The 16,716-nt window shown below is 41.7% G+C and overlaps 1 protein-coding gene across 4 annotated transcripts in view; it reads left to right on the top strand.

The window, feature by feature from the left end:
* LOC108708726 (protein mono-ADP-ribosyltransferase PARP4) overlaps positions 1-16,716 on the top strand; it is a 128,912-nt gene that overhangs the window by 86,345 nt on the left and 25,851 nt on the right. For all 4 annotated transcript variants that reach the window (XM_041582676.1, XM_041582675.1, XM_041582674.1 and 1 more), the window contains 6 exons: positions 2,464-2,490; positions 3,460-3,486; positions 8,419-8,445; positions 13,420-13,446; positions 15,245-15,265; positions 15,839-15,859. In XM_041582676.1, the coding sequence (XP_041438610.1) occupies positions 2,464-2,490; positions 3,460-3,486; positions 8,419-8,445; positions 13,420-13,446; positions 15,245-15,265; positions 15,839-15,859 (150 nt within the window). The remainder of the gene's footprint in view (positions 1-2,463; positions 2,491-3,459; positions 3,487-8,418; positions 8,446-13,419; positions 13,447-15,244; positions 15,266-15,838; positions 15,860-16,716) is intronic.

The following is a 16,716-nucleotide window of genomic DNA, read 5'->3' as shown; positions in this document are numbered from 1 at the left end:
AAAGAAATGCAGTGTTTCTTTTGACAGAGGACTACTTTGAGGGTTTACTGGTGTATTTATATAGACCTTTCTGATAAAGCGTACTTAATTTTAGCCTTTCCTTCTCCTTTAAACGTAATAATATTGTTATTTGACTTTGTATATTTAGTGGAAACATACTCTGTTGTGGGCATGTTCTGTTTATTTGTTGTTGACACCCAATTCTACTTAGTTTACAGGACCCACCATACAGTGGACCCAGGCCAATAACTAATAACTAACATTTAAGTGCCCTTCTAATTAAATAGCCTGAAATACAATGGCAGCATAGGCAAGCAAACAAAAGCCTAGGTTCACAACTATCACCTAGTCTATTCACAGAGACCAAGAATGTCCCCAACTCCAATTGGTTAAGTGTTAAAGGATGCTATAGGTGTGGGAGACCGAGATGCAACTCATGTAGCATTATGAAACCTTCCAAGGAATTTATTTCCAGGACAGGTACCCGGCCCTATAAAATTAATTTTTTCGCGAATTGTGGCACCAAGTATGTGATTTACTTGATCACTTGCAGATGTGGTGCACAATACGTTGGCAAAACTATTAGACCGGTTAGGAAGCGAATTTCTGAGCATGTACGATGCGTTTCCAAATGTGATAGAAACTCAGCAGTAGCGAAACATATATTGGAAAAACATGACGGGAATATATGTATCTCATTTCAAATCATCGATCTAATAAACCCGGGTGTCAGAAAGGGAGATATGAAAAAATTACTTCTTAAGAGAGAGGCTTTTTGGATCCACACTCTCGACACGATCATGCCCAATGGCCTGAACAGGGAGTGGGAGGTGAGCCTGTTTGTAGATTGATTTGGTCTTTCAGCTATCCAATACACATTTGCCCTCTCTCTCATGGTCGAGATTGTATTTAGAACAGGTGTTGAGGTACGATGCTCTAATTATTTTATTATTTTCTAAATTATATATTTACATTATTATCTAATTATTCTATTGAATTTATTATTCTTTAGACATCATACCTCCACGCCTTTACTATCTCTTCCAATACTGTGTTATGCCAAGTTTACAATAACAGTATACTAATTATTATTGCACATCTAGGGCCTTTCATATAAGTAGGTATTTATATTTATATTTATATTTAATGTTTATTCCCTAAATGTCCACACTTTTTTGGAGCACAAGTGTGTTTCCAATTTGAAAGGCCCATATATCTTACATTTATAATTCTTCTTTGCTATGAGCGAGTAGTGACTGTGATTTTAAGTGTTTATATGCAGCCTTTAATTATAAGATTGTTTTATATCAATATAAATACAATATATTTGTTACACATTAACAATTCCCTAACTTAACAGTAGGGGGGAAGCTGCATATATACTGGCTTTGGCAGAAGGCGCATTGGCTTCTTGAGGAAGTGACCAGTTTTGCGTCACGAAACGCGTCAAGCCATGCTCTCACCCTGCCTACAACTTATGTCTGTGTGCTTATATGTTTTTATGCCACATTTTGAATAAATTTTGACTTTTTATCTTCCGTACATATGGATTCCCTGTTTACGGCAGTCAATGTGCCTGTTTGCTTTGTTCCTTGAAGCAAACAAAAGCTAGAGTTATATGTCAGGGGAATGTAATACTCCCCAGGGGCAGCAGGCTGTTCATTTTGCCCATTCTCAGTTTGGGTTGTCAACTGCATCGCTGCACATTGCTGTATATTTCAATTGCTGATGGAGGAGACTCACTTGTACCAAGACTGAATCAATCAGTTACCTTCTATATAGTCTCAGTTTTAGTTGTTAGTCCAAATCCATGTAAAGTACCTTGTAGGGTACATTGCAGTATAACTGGGCTCTAGGCTTTGTAGCTAAAGAAACTTTGTATAACAACTTTCATTCCATTCTAGACTTTTGGCTCTGGGGTGGCGATTATTAAGCCAGATTGTTATAGATATGTAATTATGGAAGAAAATAAGGAATGACATGAAGCAGCAGCTTAGTCTCTGTGTTGTCCGGAATTCTGTGCATTATCTGCACTGCTCCACAGTGAAAAATCATCCAAAATCTCACTGTATTGCTCCCAATAAGGATTGGCTAAAATCACCAACACCGGCACCTGTCAGGCAGTTATCACCTGGAATCACTAACTGCCTATTGGACTCTGCTCTCTTTGGTCTAAACAGTCTCTGAATTTAGCACTTTGACTTTTTGACATGTGACTTTTTTTGTTAAGTGTGGGGTATGTGGAAAAATGTAGAAATAATATAAAACAGGAATGCTCTAAACTCCAGCTGTAAGAAGCTCAAATGCAGGAAAGAGATTGGCTTGTTTCCTATAGACTTACAATAGAAATTGCTTACCTGAATCCATATAAAGTACAGTAGCAGCAGTGGGGATTACCAGGCATTGGGCTTTGTGCTTAAAACAATATTTGAATAACAATTTGTATATTTTATTCTGATCTAGAGTTCTGGCTTTTTGGGTTCAGCTTCAGTAAGTACAATTTATAGTATTTACTTTTAATATTCTTTGCGTTTGTCTAGATTGTTGTCTGGATTGTTGTCCCTAAAACTTGGCTGGAATTTTATTATTACATTTTAATATTATTTTATTGTTATACTGTATATTATAACAGTCAGCAGAAAAGTCTATATGTCAGTATCTCTGTGAAAAACTCCCCCACCAGAGCATCAGTATCACCAGTGGGATGGCAGAAACATTGCCGCAAAATGGGAAAGCAGGACTTCTCTCAGTGTACATAAAAATATTAAACTGTTATTACGACCAGACATTGCACTCACACTGTTCTGCACTGGCAGTCTGTTATCTCTTTTATCTCTCCATGTCACTCTGTCCTGTGGAGCTACATTCAACCCTTCTCCCAGTCACCCAAACTAATCACCCAATCACTCGCTGACCCAAATTTGCATTCATTACCTCCCATGAAATACATAATAGTATCTAGTATCATGGATGATGGACTCTTCTCCATCCATAAACCTGAGACACATACAGCAATTAGATTATCTGTGGTGGGTAAGAGGGTGCAGTAAGGGTGACACATACTGCCTTGTTGTCTTACCTGTACTGCTGCCCCAGCTCTACAGGGATAATTATTCCTTTCCATCTATAAAGTAGTAGGACCTAGTGCCTCCTCCTTCTGAGCTCAGTGTGACTGCATCACAGGAACATTTGTCCAGCTTTCCCCATAGTTGTTGGGTCAGTGACAGTAGCTCCCAAAACAGCACTGATTATGAAGCCAAATTGTTATTGATATGTAATTAGGAAAGCAAATAAGGGATAACAAGAAGCAGCAGCCAAGTGTTGGTGCTGCGGGTAATACAAAGACTGACTGAAAGCACCAACACAGGCACCTGTCAGGCAGTTATCACCTGGAAACACTAACTGCCTACTGGGCTCAGGGCTTTGTGATCTAAATAATCTTTGTATATTTCATTCTAGGGTTTCGGTGTTAATACTGCTGCTCAGGTAGGTATATAACTTTAATTTCAACGTCAGTAAATTTAGCACCAAGAAATGTCACTTTTCTCTATCGTCCCTCGGCAGCACAGTCACCAAAGGGTTAATGCTCACTTCCCTTTAGGAGGCAGGATGACAGGACAAAACTACAGGGCTGTTCCTTCTCTTCCCAACATTAGCCCCTCCCATATCAGTTTTTTGTCATCCTGCTTCCAAAGAGGTAAGTCGTCTTTTTTTTCTTCTCCCTTTTAGGTAACTAAACTGACTGTAGCAGGATGGAATTACAATTTCAGGTATGCTCCTGCACTACCTACACCAACTCCACAGTCAGCAGAGATCAGTAGTACAAGATCTCAGGGGGTAAACTGTGCCATTGATATGTAAAGACGTGACGTCATGCTATTAGTGTTGATAAAAAGGGGACACCTAAGGCACAACTCTTTATCGCAGCCCAGTACTGTGCAGAGAGGTATGGACATAAAGTCATGCTTGAGCGCTGACACAAAAAAGCACACAAAAGACAAAATTCTTTATTGGAGCTCAGTACTGCTCAGAGAACAAGCAAGGCATGCTGCCGTGCTACCACAAAGCTAGACACTGGTTAGAGGAGACAGTTTGGAAAGGTATGCTTTCATGCTGCCTCCAAGATTACAAACTGTGCGTAAACTATCTTCACGCGAGAGCGATACCGGAAAGGAGGACAGGCGAACGCGCAGCGCAATGATGTCACAGACGCGCCGCACTATTCACGCCTTACAGAGCCGCTTAGAATCCTGCTCAGCTCTAGTGAGGGGCGAATTTGCGCCGTTTCGCTTTCCCGAAAAATTTGCGCCAGCGCCATTTTTGACGCTAGCGCCCGTTTTTGACGGGTGAATTTTCCCAGGCATTTTTTGAATTTATTGGCTGGTGGCGAATCACGCAAATTCGCCGCAAATTTGCGCCTGGCGAATAAATTCGCCCTTCACTACTCAGCTCCTTCTTGGCCCAGCAATGGCTCACTCACCTGCTAACCATCTTGATCCCCTAACACATAAGGTAACCACTCACCATACTGGCTTTTCTTTTACCCCTTTCTATTATACTTACTAATTGCCTAGCATCATTATAGAGGGGGAGACTACAACTGGATAACTTGGCACAAATCAAGTGGGAGAAACATCCCAGACACAACCACCCAAAAAGACCACCAACAAGCGGTATAAGGCACCTACCAGTGCCCCAGGCAAGAAAGCCAAACCAGCAGAAACTTCCCAACCTCACAACAGCCCACCTCCACCAGCAGAAATGCCGGATTGGCTCAAAGATTTTCCAACATCCTTCTTAGGGATGACTGCATCCATTGAAAGTTTGTACACAAACAGCCTACCAGCACTATTACACATAGAAATAATCCTGGCACATCTGAAACAGGCCCAGAAGCATCAGATAAGGATCCCTCCATAGATACCAATGACAATGAATGAAGCGGTTGATGCTCTACTGGCAGATTTGTTCCTCACCCTAGGCCTACAGGAGGAAACCAAAGAGGTTAAAATTCTGGACAAACTTTTTGGCTCAGTCACAAAACCACAGAGACATTTCCCAGTCCATGAGACAGTGGAGGAAGTTATTATTAAAGAATGGAAATCTCCCGACAGGAAACTTTCCAGAGACAAACGATAAATAGATAATGTTTACCCCTCCCACAAACAGCACACCGACAAATGGGATCAAGTGCCCAGGGTAGGTGCCCCAGTGGCCCGACTTGCCAAACGGACAACTATTCCTCTCAATGATGGAAATTCTTTCAAAGACCCCATGGATTGTAAGACAGAAAACCTATTAAAGAACATTTTTACATCCTCCACTTCGGCCTTCAAACCAGTTATAGCAACTGCGTGCGTATCACGTACCCTAAACTTGTGAGCCCAGGAAGCCATTCTAGCAGCCTCAGATGAAAATCTCGACATGTTATCCCATCTTTCAAAGATGCTTAATGCAATCCATTATCTATGTGAAGCATTCATGGACACACTACATTTACTCGCCAAATCATCATCATTGGCAATAGCAGCTAGGAGAGCACTGTTGCTAAAACCATGGAGCACAGATCCTGCCTCCAAAAAGAGCCTAGTAACCCTACCATTTACAGGAACCACTCTCTTGGGCAGCAAGCTGGATACCTTAAACTCCAAGATCTCTGGGGGAAAAGCAACTTCTTACCCCAAGACAAAAGATCCAGACCTACACACAACCCTCAATGCTCCTTTCGGCCCTCTTATAACAGACGCTTCACACAAAATTACTCCCGGAATCCTAGAAATTCCATAACATCCAATCCCAAGGGGAAGACATCATGGAACGTCCAGCGAAGCCCAACCAAGTCCGTCACAGACAAACAGGACTCCTGATTCCTTAGCCGCCTCTACCCCACTGGAGGCGGTCGGGGGAGGACTCTGTCTTTTCAAAGAGGCATGGCTTTGTCATACTTCCAACAAGTTGGTACACAGAGTTCTAACCCAGGGGCACAAACCTTTTTTCCAGCAACCCCCACCAGCCAGGTTCCTAATATCCAGACTTCCAACCAACCCGAGCAAGAGGTCAACTTTCCTCTCCAACATTCAGGAAATGCGCAAGAAAGAAGTCATCATTCCTGTACCAGTACCTCAATGCAACCAAGGTTTCTGCTCAAACCTCTTCTTGGTGCCCAAAAAAGACGGCTCCCTACGTCCCGTCTTGGACTTAAAGAAACTCAATTGATTCTCCAGATCCCAACCTTCAAGATGGAATCTCTGAGAGCAGTCATAGCCAACGTGGGATTTCTTCACATCAATAGATCTCAAGGATCTACACATCCCCATACATCCATAGCATCAAAAATTTCTGTGTTTCACCCTCCACACCGAGCACTTCCAATTCCAAGCTCTACCTGGCCACTGCTTCGAGAGTTTTTACCAAGGTCATGGCCAGCTTTGTGACCTACATGAGGGAACAACAACTAATCCTCGTTCCATACCTAGACGATCTGCTCCTCAGAGCACCATCCAGAGACGTTGCACAAAGACACACCAATGCCTGTCAAATTATCCTTCAACAACACAGATGGATAATGCATACAAGAAAGAGCTCCAGCCAAATCCATTGTTTGTTTGGGGGCATTTTTCGATTCCCGGAAACATTGATTATTTCTTACCCAAGAAAAAATCAAGTCAGACATCTCCATAAAAAAAGGGATACATCTCTTGGGACTTATGACCGCGTCCATAGATCTGGTACCTTATGCACAATTCTACGAGACATCTTCAACTAGAGCTCCTTCAAAAGTGGAACTCATCACTCGAGACCAGAATCTCTCTTTGCCACCGTACCCAACAATCTTTAATTTGGTGGACAAAGACCAAGAATCTTTCTGAAGGACGACCGTGCTCTGTCCCAAACTTCCTAACCATCACCACGAACGTCAGACTCTCCGGCTGAACAGCACAAAACTGTTCAATAGAGATGGTCCACGGCAGAAGCAAAGCTACAGATCAATGTTCTCGAACTTCGAGCCATCAGACACACTCTACTCCATTGGATAGAGCCAACGCCTCCATGGGACTTAACACTAGTGCTCCATGATTTACAGAAACCTCCATTTGAACCATGCATTCTATCAGCGCTAAAATGCTCTCACAAAAGGTGGCTTTCCTAGTAGCCATTGCATCCGCAAGAAGGGTTTCAGAACTAACAGCTCTATTTTGTCTAACCCCTCTCTTCGTTATCCATGAGGATAAAATAGTGCTCGCACTCAACCAGACTTCTTATTGAAAGTAGTTTCTGACTACCATATAAACCAGGAGATTGTTCTACCATCTCTATGCCCGAAGCCCAGAACTCCAAAGGAGAAGTCTCTTCACACACTAGATGTAGTGAGGGCTATCAAGTACTATCTCCACAGGACACAGAACTTCCGAAAGTCTGACTCCTTGATTGTACTTTTCAGGCTTCCACAACAGGGAAACAAACCCAGTGCCACTTCCATCAGCAGATGAATCTGAGAAACCGTTTCGCTGGCCTACACTACAAAGGGAAGGCAAGCTCCCTTCAAAGTTTCAGCCCACTCCATGCGAGCACTTAGCGCATCATGGCTCAAGTACACCAGGCCTTGGCAGATCAAATATGCCGCACAGTCACGTGGTCCTCTGTTCATACGTTTACAAAGTTTTACAAATTCAATGTGTTTGCCTCCTCACAGGTAGGTTTCGGCCGCAAAGTTCTATAAGTGGCAGTTTCAGTTTAAGAGTCTCCTCCTACATAAGGTATGGCTCTATCACTGTTAACAGTCTTCTGTCACTCTTCCTCTTTAACTTCATGCTAATTCTCTCCCACCCTTCTGCTTTGGGATGTAACTCTTTGGTACCTGTGCTGCCGAGGGACGATAGAGAAAAGGGGATTTGTAAACTCACTGCAAAATTTCTTTCTCGTAGTTCCGAAAAGGCAGCACAGGATGTCCCACCCTATGCACTCAGCCTAATATTCATTCTATACTTGATAACAACAACTGATATGGGAGGGGCTAATGTCGGGAAGAGGAGGAGCAGCCCTGCAGTTTTTTCCTGTCATCCTGCCTCCTAAAGGGAAGTGGACATTAACCCTTTGGTACCTGTGCTGCCTTTTTGGGACTACGAGAAAGGGATTTATCGGTGAATATACAAATTCCCTTTTATTGTTATACAGGTATGGGATCTGTGGTAGAAATAATAAGAAATATGAATGCATTGAACATTTAAACTCCAGCTGTAAGAAGCTCAAATGCAGGAAAGAGTGTGAATTGCTTCCTATAGACACTTCCTTATAGAATAGAAATTGCTTATCCACATTCATATAAAGTACAGTAGGAGCAGTGGGGATTACCAGACATTGGGCTCTGTGCTTAAAACAGTCTTTGAATAACAACTTGTATATTTCATTCTGTTCCAGAGCTCTGGTCTTATGGGTTCACCTCCAGTAAGTACAATTTATAGTATTTCATTTTAATGAGTCCTGTCTGTTTGTCCAGATCATTGTCCAGTTGGTAGGTCAGTGATGTTTTCTCCCATAAAGTGGATTGTCTGTGATTATAGTTTTTTTTTATTATTTATCTACACTGTTATAAGAAAATGCCATGTAGATAATTGTGTAAAACGGCTAAAAAGACATATTCTCCCTAGCGGAGGTGCACCAGAAGCCACACTGGCATCTCCCCTTCAAGTGTAAGCACTTGTATTTGTACCTGCTCTTGTACCTGCTCTTGTAAATGAGCCATTGTGCAGAACTAAAATAACAACAACCACACAATTACAAAGCAAACAATATAACAATTACATAAATACATCAAGGTGTGAGGTTAACCAACTCTATCTGTACAAGCTAGCGGCAAGCAGGGGGGGGCTGTTCCTTTCACAGATATGACAGCAGGGCTTGTCCTTGGCACCCTTACCTATTGAGCCACAAAATTACATACTCATACATATATAGTTCAAAAAATGTAATTTATTATCACATATTAAAATTCATTAGACCCCACAAAAAAGTCTAACGCGTTTCATGCTTACGCAGCAGTTAATCATAGGCACTTTTACCTACTGGTTTAGCACTGAGGTTTGTGGTTAAAATAATCTTTACATAATTAATTTTGCTTTATTCTAAACCTTTGATTCTCCAACTCTAACTAGTGTTAGTATAATTTGCAGTATTTCACCCTGATCTCTTGTTTGTTTGTCCAGTTGTAAGGCCAGTGACTATAGCAGGCAGTAACACACTGGCACATACAGTATTGCAAGTTTCCTAGGTTCTATGGCTAAAAAAGTTAGCTTGCTAACAGCTTGTTTAGTTAGCTTTGCTCCACCACTAGTAAGTGGAAATTACAGTATTTCAGGCCTATTTGTCCATCCTGCTGCCGTCCAGTTAGGTCAGAGACTGTAGCACCCAGAAACAGCACTGATTATGGGTCTCAGTTGTTATTGTTATGTATTATTATATATTATAACAATAAGCAGAAAAGTCTTTATGTCAGTATCTCTGTGAGAAAACTCCCCCACCAGAGCCTCAGTATCACCAGTGAGATGGCAGAAATATTGCCGGTAAATGGGAAAGCAGGACTTCTCTCAGTGTCTATAAAAATCTTAAACTCATATTAGAACCAGACATTGCACTGCTCTGGCAGTCTGTTATCTCTTTTATCCCTTTGTGTCACTCTGTCCTGTGGAACTTCATCCAGACTTGTCAACTCAGCCGCAATTAATTGGAGCCACCCTTATTTTAACACCATCACCCAGTCACTCGCACTAATAGCCCAGTCACCTACTCACCAAATTAACATTTACTCCTGCCCCTGAAACGCATAGAAATATCACCCAAACCCTAAGGGTAGGGACACACTGGGCGATTTGGGGAGATTTAGTCGCCTGGCGACTAATCGCAGCGACTTTTCTCCCCGAATGCCTCCCCTCACTCTTCGCCTGGATAAAATGAAAAGTCGCCGGCGCTAATCACACACGGCGATTCGTTTTCCGAAATCGCCCGAAGTTGCCTCACGAGGAAACTTCGGGCGACTTCAGAAAACGAATCGCCGCGTGTGATTAGCGCAGGCGATTTTTCATTTTAGCCAGGCGCAGAGTGAGGGGAGGCATTCGGGGAAGATTGGTCGTGGAAAGTCGCGGCGATTAGTCGCCAGGCGACTAAATCTCCCCAAATCGCCCAGTGTGTCCCTACCCTAAGAAGTAATTGGATCTAGGAGCACTGGTGGGCCAGTGGAACAAGGTGTGACCTAGGCAGAGCAGATCGTGGCTGGGTGCAATCAAATAGGAATCGGGTTGATTTCCCTGTTTATTGGGATCAATACACACAAGTACAATGGATTGCAAAATAATTGAAAAAAGAAAGAAGAACTGACCCACATAACCTACCCATCCATAAATCCAAAACTCCTGTGAAGCAAATTAATAAAACGTAACCTTTAATAAATCGTTAAAACAAAGTCTAGAGAGCAACATTAAAAATGAGGTTAGGTATAGGAGGCTGATTGACACGGCAACACCGGGTTAAGGGGGGAATGTGCACTTGAGTTAGTTCAAGGTTGTGGTTGGAACACAAATGGTAATAATTTGGCACACAGGCCAAGTTATGCTTCTATCTGGTACAGCCAAGGATTGCCCCGCACCAAACCGACCCCTTCACCAACTTGAGGATACCTCCCTTGTGGTATTTTGTTAGAGGAGTGAGAGCCAAGGTGGCAGCAGCACTAAGGCACTTAAATTTGTAAGAAGCTCCGATGTATCAGATAGTATCCGACCCAATGATCACTGGTTTCCCTACACCAAACCAACCCCTTCACCCACTTGAGGATCCCTCCCTTGTGGTATTAGGTTAGAGGAGTGAGAACCAAGGTAGCAGCAGCACTAAGGCGCTTAAAGGAGAAGGAAAGCTACGGAGGCATTTTATTGCCAATAGATTAGCCGCAATATTGCAAGCTAGAATGCTATATTTATTCTGTAGAATGTTTTACCATACCTAAGTAAAAAGCTCTAGAAACTCTCTGTTTGTTTAGGATAGGAGCTGCAGTATTAACGTGGTGTGACATCACTTCCTGCCTGAGTCTCTCCCTGCTCTGGGCTCAGATTACAGTAGAGAAGGGAGGGGAGGGGAAGAGGAGCAAACTGAGCATGCTCTTGCCCAGGGCAATGAGGTTTAAGCTGAAGGCAGGAAGTCTGATACAGAAGCCCATGTGTACACAATAGAAGGAAAGAAATGCAGTGTTTCTTTTGACAGGGGACTCAGAGCAGCATTACTTTGGAGGTTTACTGGTATATTTAGATGGACCTTTCTGATAAGGCTTACTTAGTTTTAACCTTTCCTTCTCCTTTAAATACTTCAGAAGCTAGATTGTATCAGATAGTATCAGACCCATGGATCATTCCATTGTCCAACCCCTTCACCCACGGAAGTCCCCTCCCGATCCGTTCACCCAGTTTAGCCAATTCTATGTCCCTATCAGACGCCTGCCTAACCAGAAACTAAAAATGCGCCTGACGCGCGTTTCACCCGCCAAGTTGCGGGCTTTGTCAAAGGCAAGAGAAAAGCCGGTATTGCACTCCTATTTAACACCACGGAAGGACCAGTAACCGTTTGAATCGGCCAATCGGAGGGTTCCACTTCATGCTCTGCAACGTAACGGAGTAAGAGCCAATCTGCGCACTGAACGTCACAGTGGGGCAGGATGCTGTCAAAATGTGAAACCTGCCTGTGATGACAGATCGGCTATTGCTAACGCCGTGCAGTTACATCGGCCCAGAGCGCAACATTGTATTGCGTCTGACTACATCCTTTGCCCAAGGGTAGTAACAGATTCATTGTTGCAAAATATATTGGCCAAAGTAGCGATATGGGCAGGTTGCACGTAATGGCATATTGGTAATTTTACAGAGCACTGTAGATACAGTATATTAGGGAAAACCGTAAGCATTCAAACATCCAAGGGATATGTATATATAACACCCTCTATCCTCACATTACCTTGTGTAGTAAAGCCCCAGGATTATGGGGCAGTAAGAGTGCCAACAAAGTACATTTTCTAAACGGTAAATATCCAATCTCCCAAAAATAGTGCATAAAAAAAAACACACTCAAAGGTCATGCCCAGTAAAACCCGTGTTCAGTCACCAAAGCGCATTGGTTATGTTATGAGGGGGAGACCTGGAAACAGCTCTTTTATCCAGAGAAAGTGAGTGGATATTCTTGATGAGTGCATTGAGCCCTAATGGCCTCAATGAGAGCATCACACTGAATATATTCATTTAGCAGTCTTTGAAACAACAGTCAGGACCCACAATATATTATGCTATTGACACTGCATTAACACTAACACATGACAGCTTTTTCACTATGCTATAATTTTGTTATAATCGAAATATCTGTCATTTTAGTTTATGACGATCAATTACTTATTATACGGTCTCGCCTTATGCCATTTCATGCTGACATAACCAATGCGCTTTGGTGACTAAACACGGGTTTTACTGGGCATGACCTTTGTGTGTGTTTTTTGTACTTCATCACTGTGCATGGCTGCTGCACCCCCATTCTCCTGCCCAATCTCTACAGGGTTAATCCTTCCTTCCCCTCTTAAAACTAATATTCCTGATGCCTCCTCCTTCTGAGTACAATGCAACACATAGATACTCTGCAGCCTCCTGATATACCAACTGATTAACCAGCATCCCTTAGTGCACCAAAAGTTCTTGCTGTTTAGCAGGGCTGGAACTAGGGATAGGCAGAATAGGCAGAATAGGGTGATACCCAGCCATGGTTAATAAAACTGCCTAACTTGCATACTTCAGTTTCTCAACTGTATAATGTTTTTTTTTGTTTTTCCTGTGTTGTTTTTTTTTCTGTTTTCTTCTGTTTCTTATTTTGTCCTACTTATTATTTGTGTAAAATTCATAAAACTACTTAAATAAAGAGTTATAAAAAAAATAAATAAAACTGCCTAACTACTGGAAGTTTTGAGGAAGAGTGAAAAGCATGCTGCTGTTTGGTTTCTGCGTTGCCCCTAAAGGCTGACCTTAAAGGGCTTTTTCACATTGAAATGAACTTTAAGAATGATGTAGACATTCAGAGGCCATTTGCAATTTTGTATTTTTTATGGTTTTTCAGTTATTAAGCTTTTGTTCGGCAGCTATCCAGTATGGCGTTATCTGGTTGGTAGAGTCTAGGCAGTGGTTTGCATGACACACTGGAATATGAATAGAAGGACTAAAGAGAAATAATAGAAACAAAGTAACAAATATAAAATTGTAGCCTCAAAAAGCCATAGCTTTTGTCCAGTTGTTAGGACAGTGACAGTTGCAACAGTAACACACTGACACATAATGCAGTTTTCCTAGGTTCTATGGCTAAAATAATCTAACTTGCTAACTGCTTGTATGTTTCATTCCATTTTAGGGTTTCAGCTTTGCACTTCCACCTCAGGTAAGTGAAAATTACTGTATTTCATACCAATATTGTCTGGTTGTCCAGCTGCCGCCCAGTGGTTGGTTCAGTGAAAGGTACACCCAGTAACATCATCAATCTCAAATGTTATATATTATTATTATTTTATTGTTATATATCATAACAGTCAGCAGTCACCAGTTAGTATCTCTGTAAGAAACTCTACAACCCTACCAGAGCATCAGTATCACCAGTGGGATGGGAGAAACATTACCACTAAATAGGAAGCAGGACTTCTCTCAGTGTACATAAAAACATTAAACTCTTATTAGAACATTGCACCCCTATTGTTACCCACACTAATAACCCAGTCACTCGCTGACCCAAATTTGCATTCATTCCCTCCCCTGAAATACATAGTAGTATCACCGAAAACCTAAGAAGCAGTTGGATCACAGAGCACTGGTGGGGTGGGTGGAACTGGGTGTGACCTGGGCACCTGGGCCGAACGCCAAAGTCCTGAACAGCCGAAGTCCCAAAGCCGCGAAAAGACCCAAAGTCACGAAAATAGCCAAACTTGAAGACTCGAAGCCGCGAAAAGACCCAAAGCCACGAAAAGAGGCGAACTTGAAGACTCGAAGCCGCGAAAAGACCCAAAGTCACGAAAATAGCCGAACTTGAAGACGCGAAGACGCGAAAAGACCCAAAGTCACTAAAATAGCCGAACTTGAAGACTCAAAGCCGCAAAAAGACCCAAAGCCACGAAAAGAGCCGAAGTTGAAGTCCTGAAGCTGCGAAAAGACCTGAAGCTGCGAAAAGACCCGAAGTCACGAAAGGAGCCACGGTTAAAGTCCTGAAGCTGCAAAAAGACCCAAAGCCACGAAAAGAGTCAAAGTTGAAGTCCTGAAGCTGCGAAAAGACCCGAAAAGGAGGAGTTAAAGTCCTGAAGCCACAAGTTCAGTTCTACTGAACACCAATGTGTGTGTGTGTTTTTTTTTTTTTTTAAACCCCTGGCCACCAATGTATTATTTTAATACTCTATAGGCCCCTGTCACCAATGTTCTTTTTTTTAAAATATTCTCTGTGACCCAATGTTTTTTTAACTTGTAAGGGAGGCCCTCACCACCAATGATCTTTAAAAATCTTTTATGGGGGGCCCTGGCATCAGTTTTTTTTATGGGGTGCGCTGGCGACAATGGGTTGTTTTTTTTAACTTTTAGAGGAGCCCTGGTCATCAATTACTTTTTTTTCACTTGTAGGGGGGCCTTGACTACCAATTTTTTGAAAAACTTCTATTTGGGGCCCTGGCACCACAATTTTTTTCTAACTTATAGGGGGCCCTGACCATTTGTTTTTTTTATAACTTGTGTGGGGGGGGTTGCTCTTTTAAGCGCTGATATCTGTGTGGTCTTTTAACTGTAGTGTGGGTGGAATCTGGGGTGGGGCTTGGGTGTGCGTTCCCTGTGTATTGAGATCAAATGAGGAACAATGGAGTGCAAAACACATTCAAAACAAGAGAGCACAGAAAGTCTAGTAACGATATTCATTCCAAGCATTGTTACATAGGACAAGAAACTGCAATTCACTAGGGGAAGGGTACCAATCTTTTAAGAACCCCTTCTAGTGAATATAATAACTTGAACCTCAGGACCAAATATTGTGATATATGGATATATAGACATGTGCTCCAAAACATCCCAGTCGCTGTAAAAAAAATATATATGAACATTTTCTTATTGCACTTTAACTGTAATTTTGGATAAATAAGACACGGGATATCAGGGAAATGTCTTCTATTGGATTCCTATGACAGTTTATCCTCTTTATTCTTTCCTAGCCTCCGTTGGCTGCTGCCCAGGTCAGTCCACTCTAAAATATTTGCTTGTGAAAGTCTTTCTGCCATCTCTATACCTGTTACAGTCTTACTTGTTTCATGTTCTGTTGGACTCGAATCTAATTCGATGTTTCTATTGACTTTCTAATGCGTGTGAGTTATTGACATCTGTTCACTTTTGAGCCCCTGAAATGAAGTGATTGTGTTAAAAAAAAGGCTTTAGTTCTTCACATTTTTATGCAATCTTTGTATTCAACCCACTGAATTAAAGTCTGCAGTTCAACTGCATCTGAGTTGTTTTATTTAAAATTCATTGTACAGAACCAAAATTAGAAAAAAGTTGGGGGCATTTGCCCTGGGTAGCAGCTAGACTGGGGGAGGAGGGAGGGGTGTCTATGTGGAGTAGGGTTCTTTTTTAATAAGGGATTTGTTGCTCCTTTAAAAGAGGAGCTATTTACCATAACATTGGTATCAAGCACCATTTTTACTACATAGACTGCTAGAATACTAGAGTGGTAGAAACTCTAGCTGTGGGGCCAGGTTTTATGCCATCTATATATCTGTAAATTAACATCGTGACCCTTTCTTCTTTCCTAGGCTTCAATATCTCCATCATATGTAAGTGTTCCTTGTAGCCTGTCATACTGACCTCATTCCTCCATCACTTCTACTTGAACTCAAACATCATGCTAACAATAAGATATCTATATGAATAAGAATATATATTTTGCAGTTTGTGCTGATCGGATGGCAGCAGCAATCTTTATTTTATTCACACTGGAAACTACCGTACATATTCACGTTGTAGTATTTCTCTTTGTTTATATATTCACTGCTAGGGGAATGAATAATGTAACAAACCAGGAAACACCATCAGCATTAAAAGTCGTATTCAGTTTAAGGATTTAGTTCTCCTTTAACCCATACAGATAATATTCCCACAAAGCTGGGGCCTATTGGACTGCCACTGTTTCAGCTTGTTGAAAAGCACCCGAGGCCTCATCACATCAGTGAGATGAAAGCAGTAGCGCCAGGGTTTCTATTACATTTTTTTTTGGAAACTGCATATTAAACCTTTCCCTTTTGTGCGATGCAAACATCTACTGCCAAGAAGTTTTTAGTTATTTTGCACCCCTTTCACTTTAAGGGCCTTTCCTGGGGTGGTCTTTTAGTTTACCCAGGAAAACAATATATTGTTTTTTTCAGGACAACCTGAACTTTCACAATATGCAAGAATTTTGGTGTAATTCTACTTCTGTAAAAAAAATATAGGCTTCTAAGTGTCCAATAAAATGAAAAAAATCATGTTTCACAGAGAACAATCACATATATTAGAAACATCATTTATTTTATGTACTAGAACACAGCTGATTTGGAAAGGTCTATGTCTCTTGAACGCGGCAATACCAAATATATATAGTTTTATGGAGATTTCTCACTTGTATAGATCAAAATCTACAAGCAGTACACTACCA

Source organism: Xenopus laevis, chromosome 2L (genome assembly GCF_017654675.1).
Source record: "Xenopus laevis strain J_2021 chromosome 2L, Xenopus_laevis_v10.1, whole genome shotgun sequence".
Classification (NCBI taxonomy): Eukaryota; Metazoa; Chordata; class Amphibia; order Anura; family Pipidae; genus Xenopus; species Xenopus laevis.
This window is presented reverse-complemented; position numbering and strand designations above follow the sequence as displayed.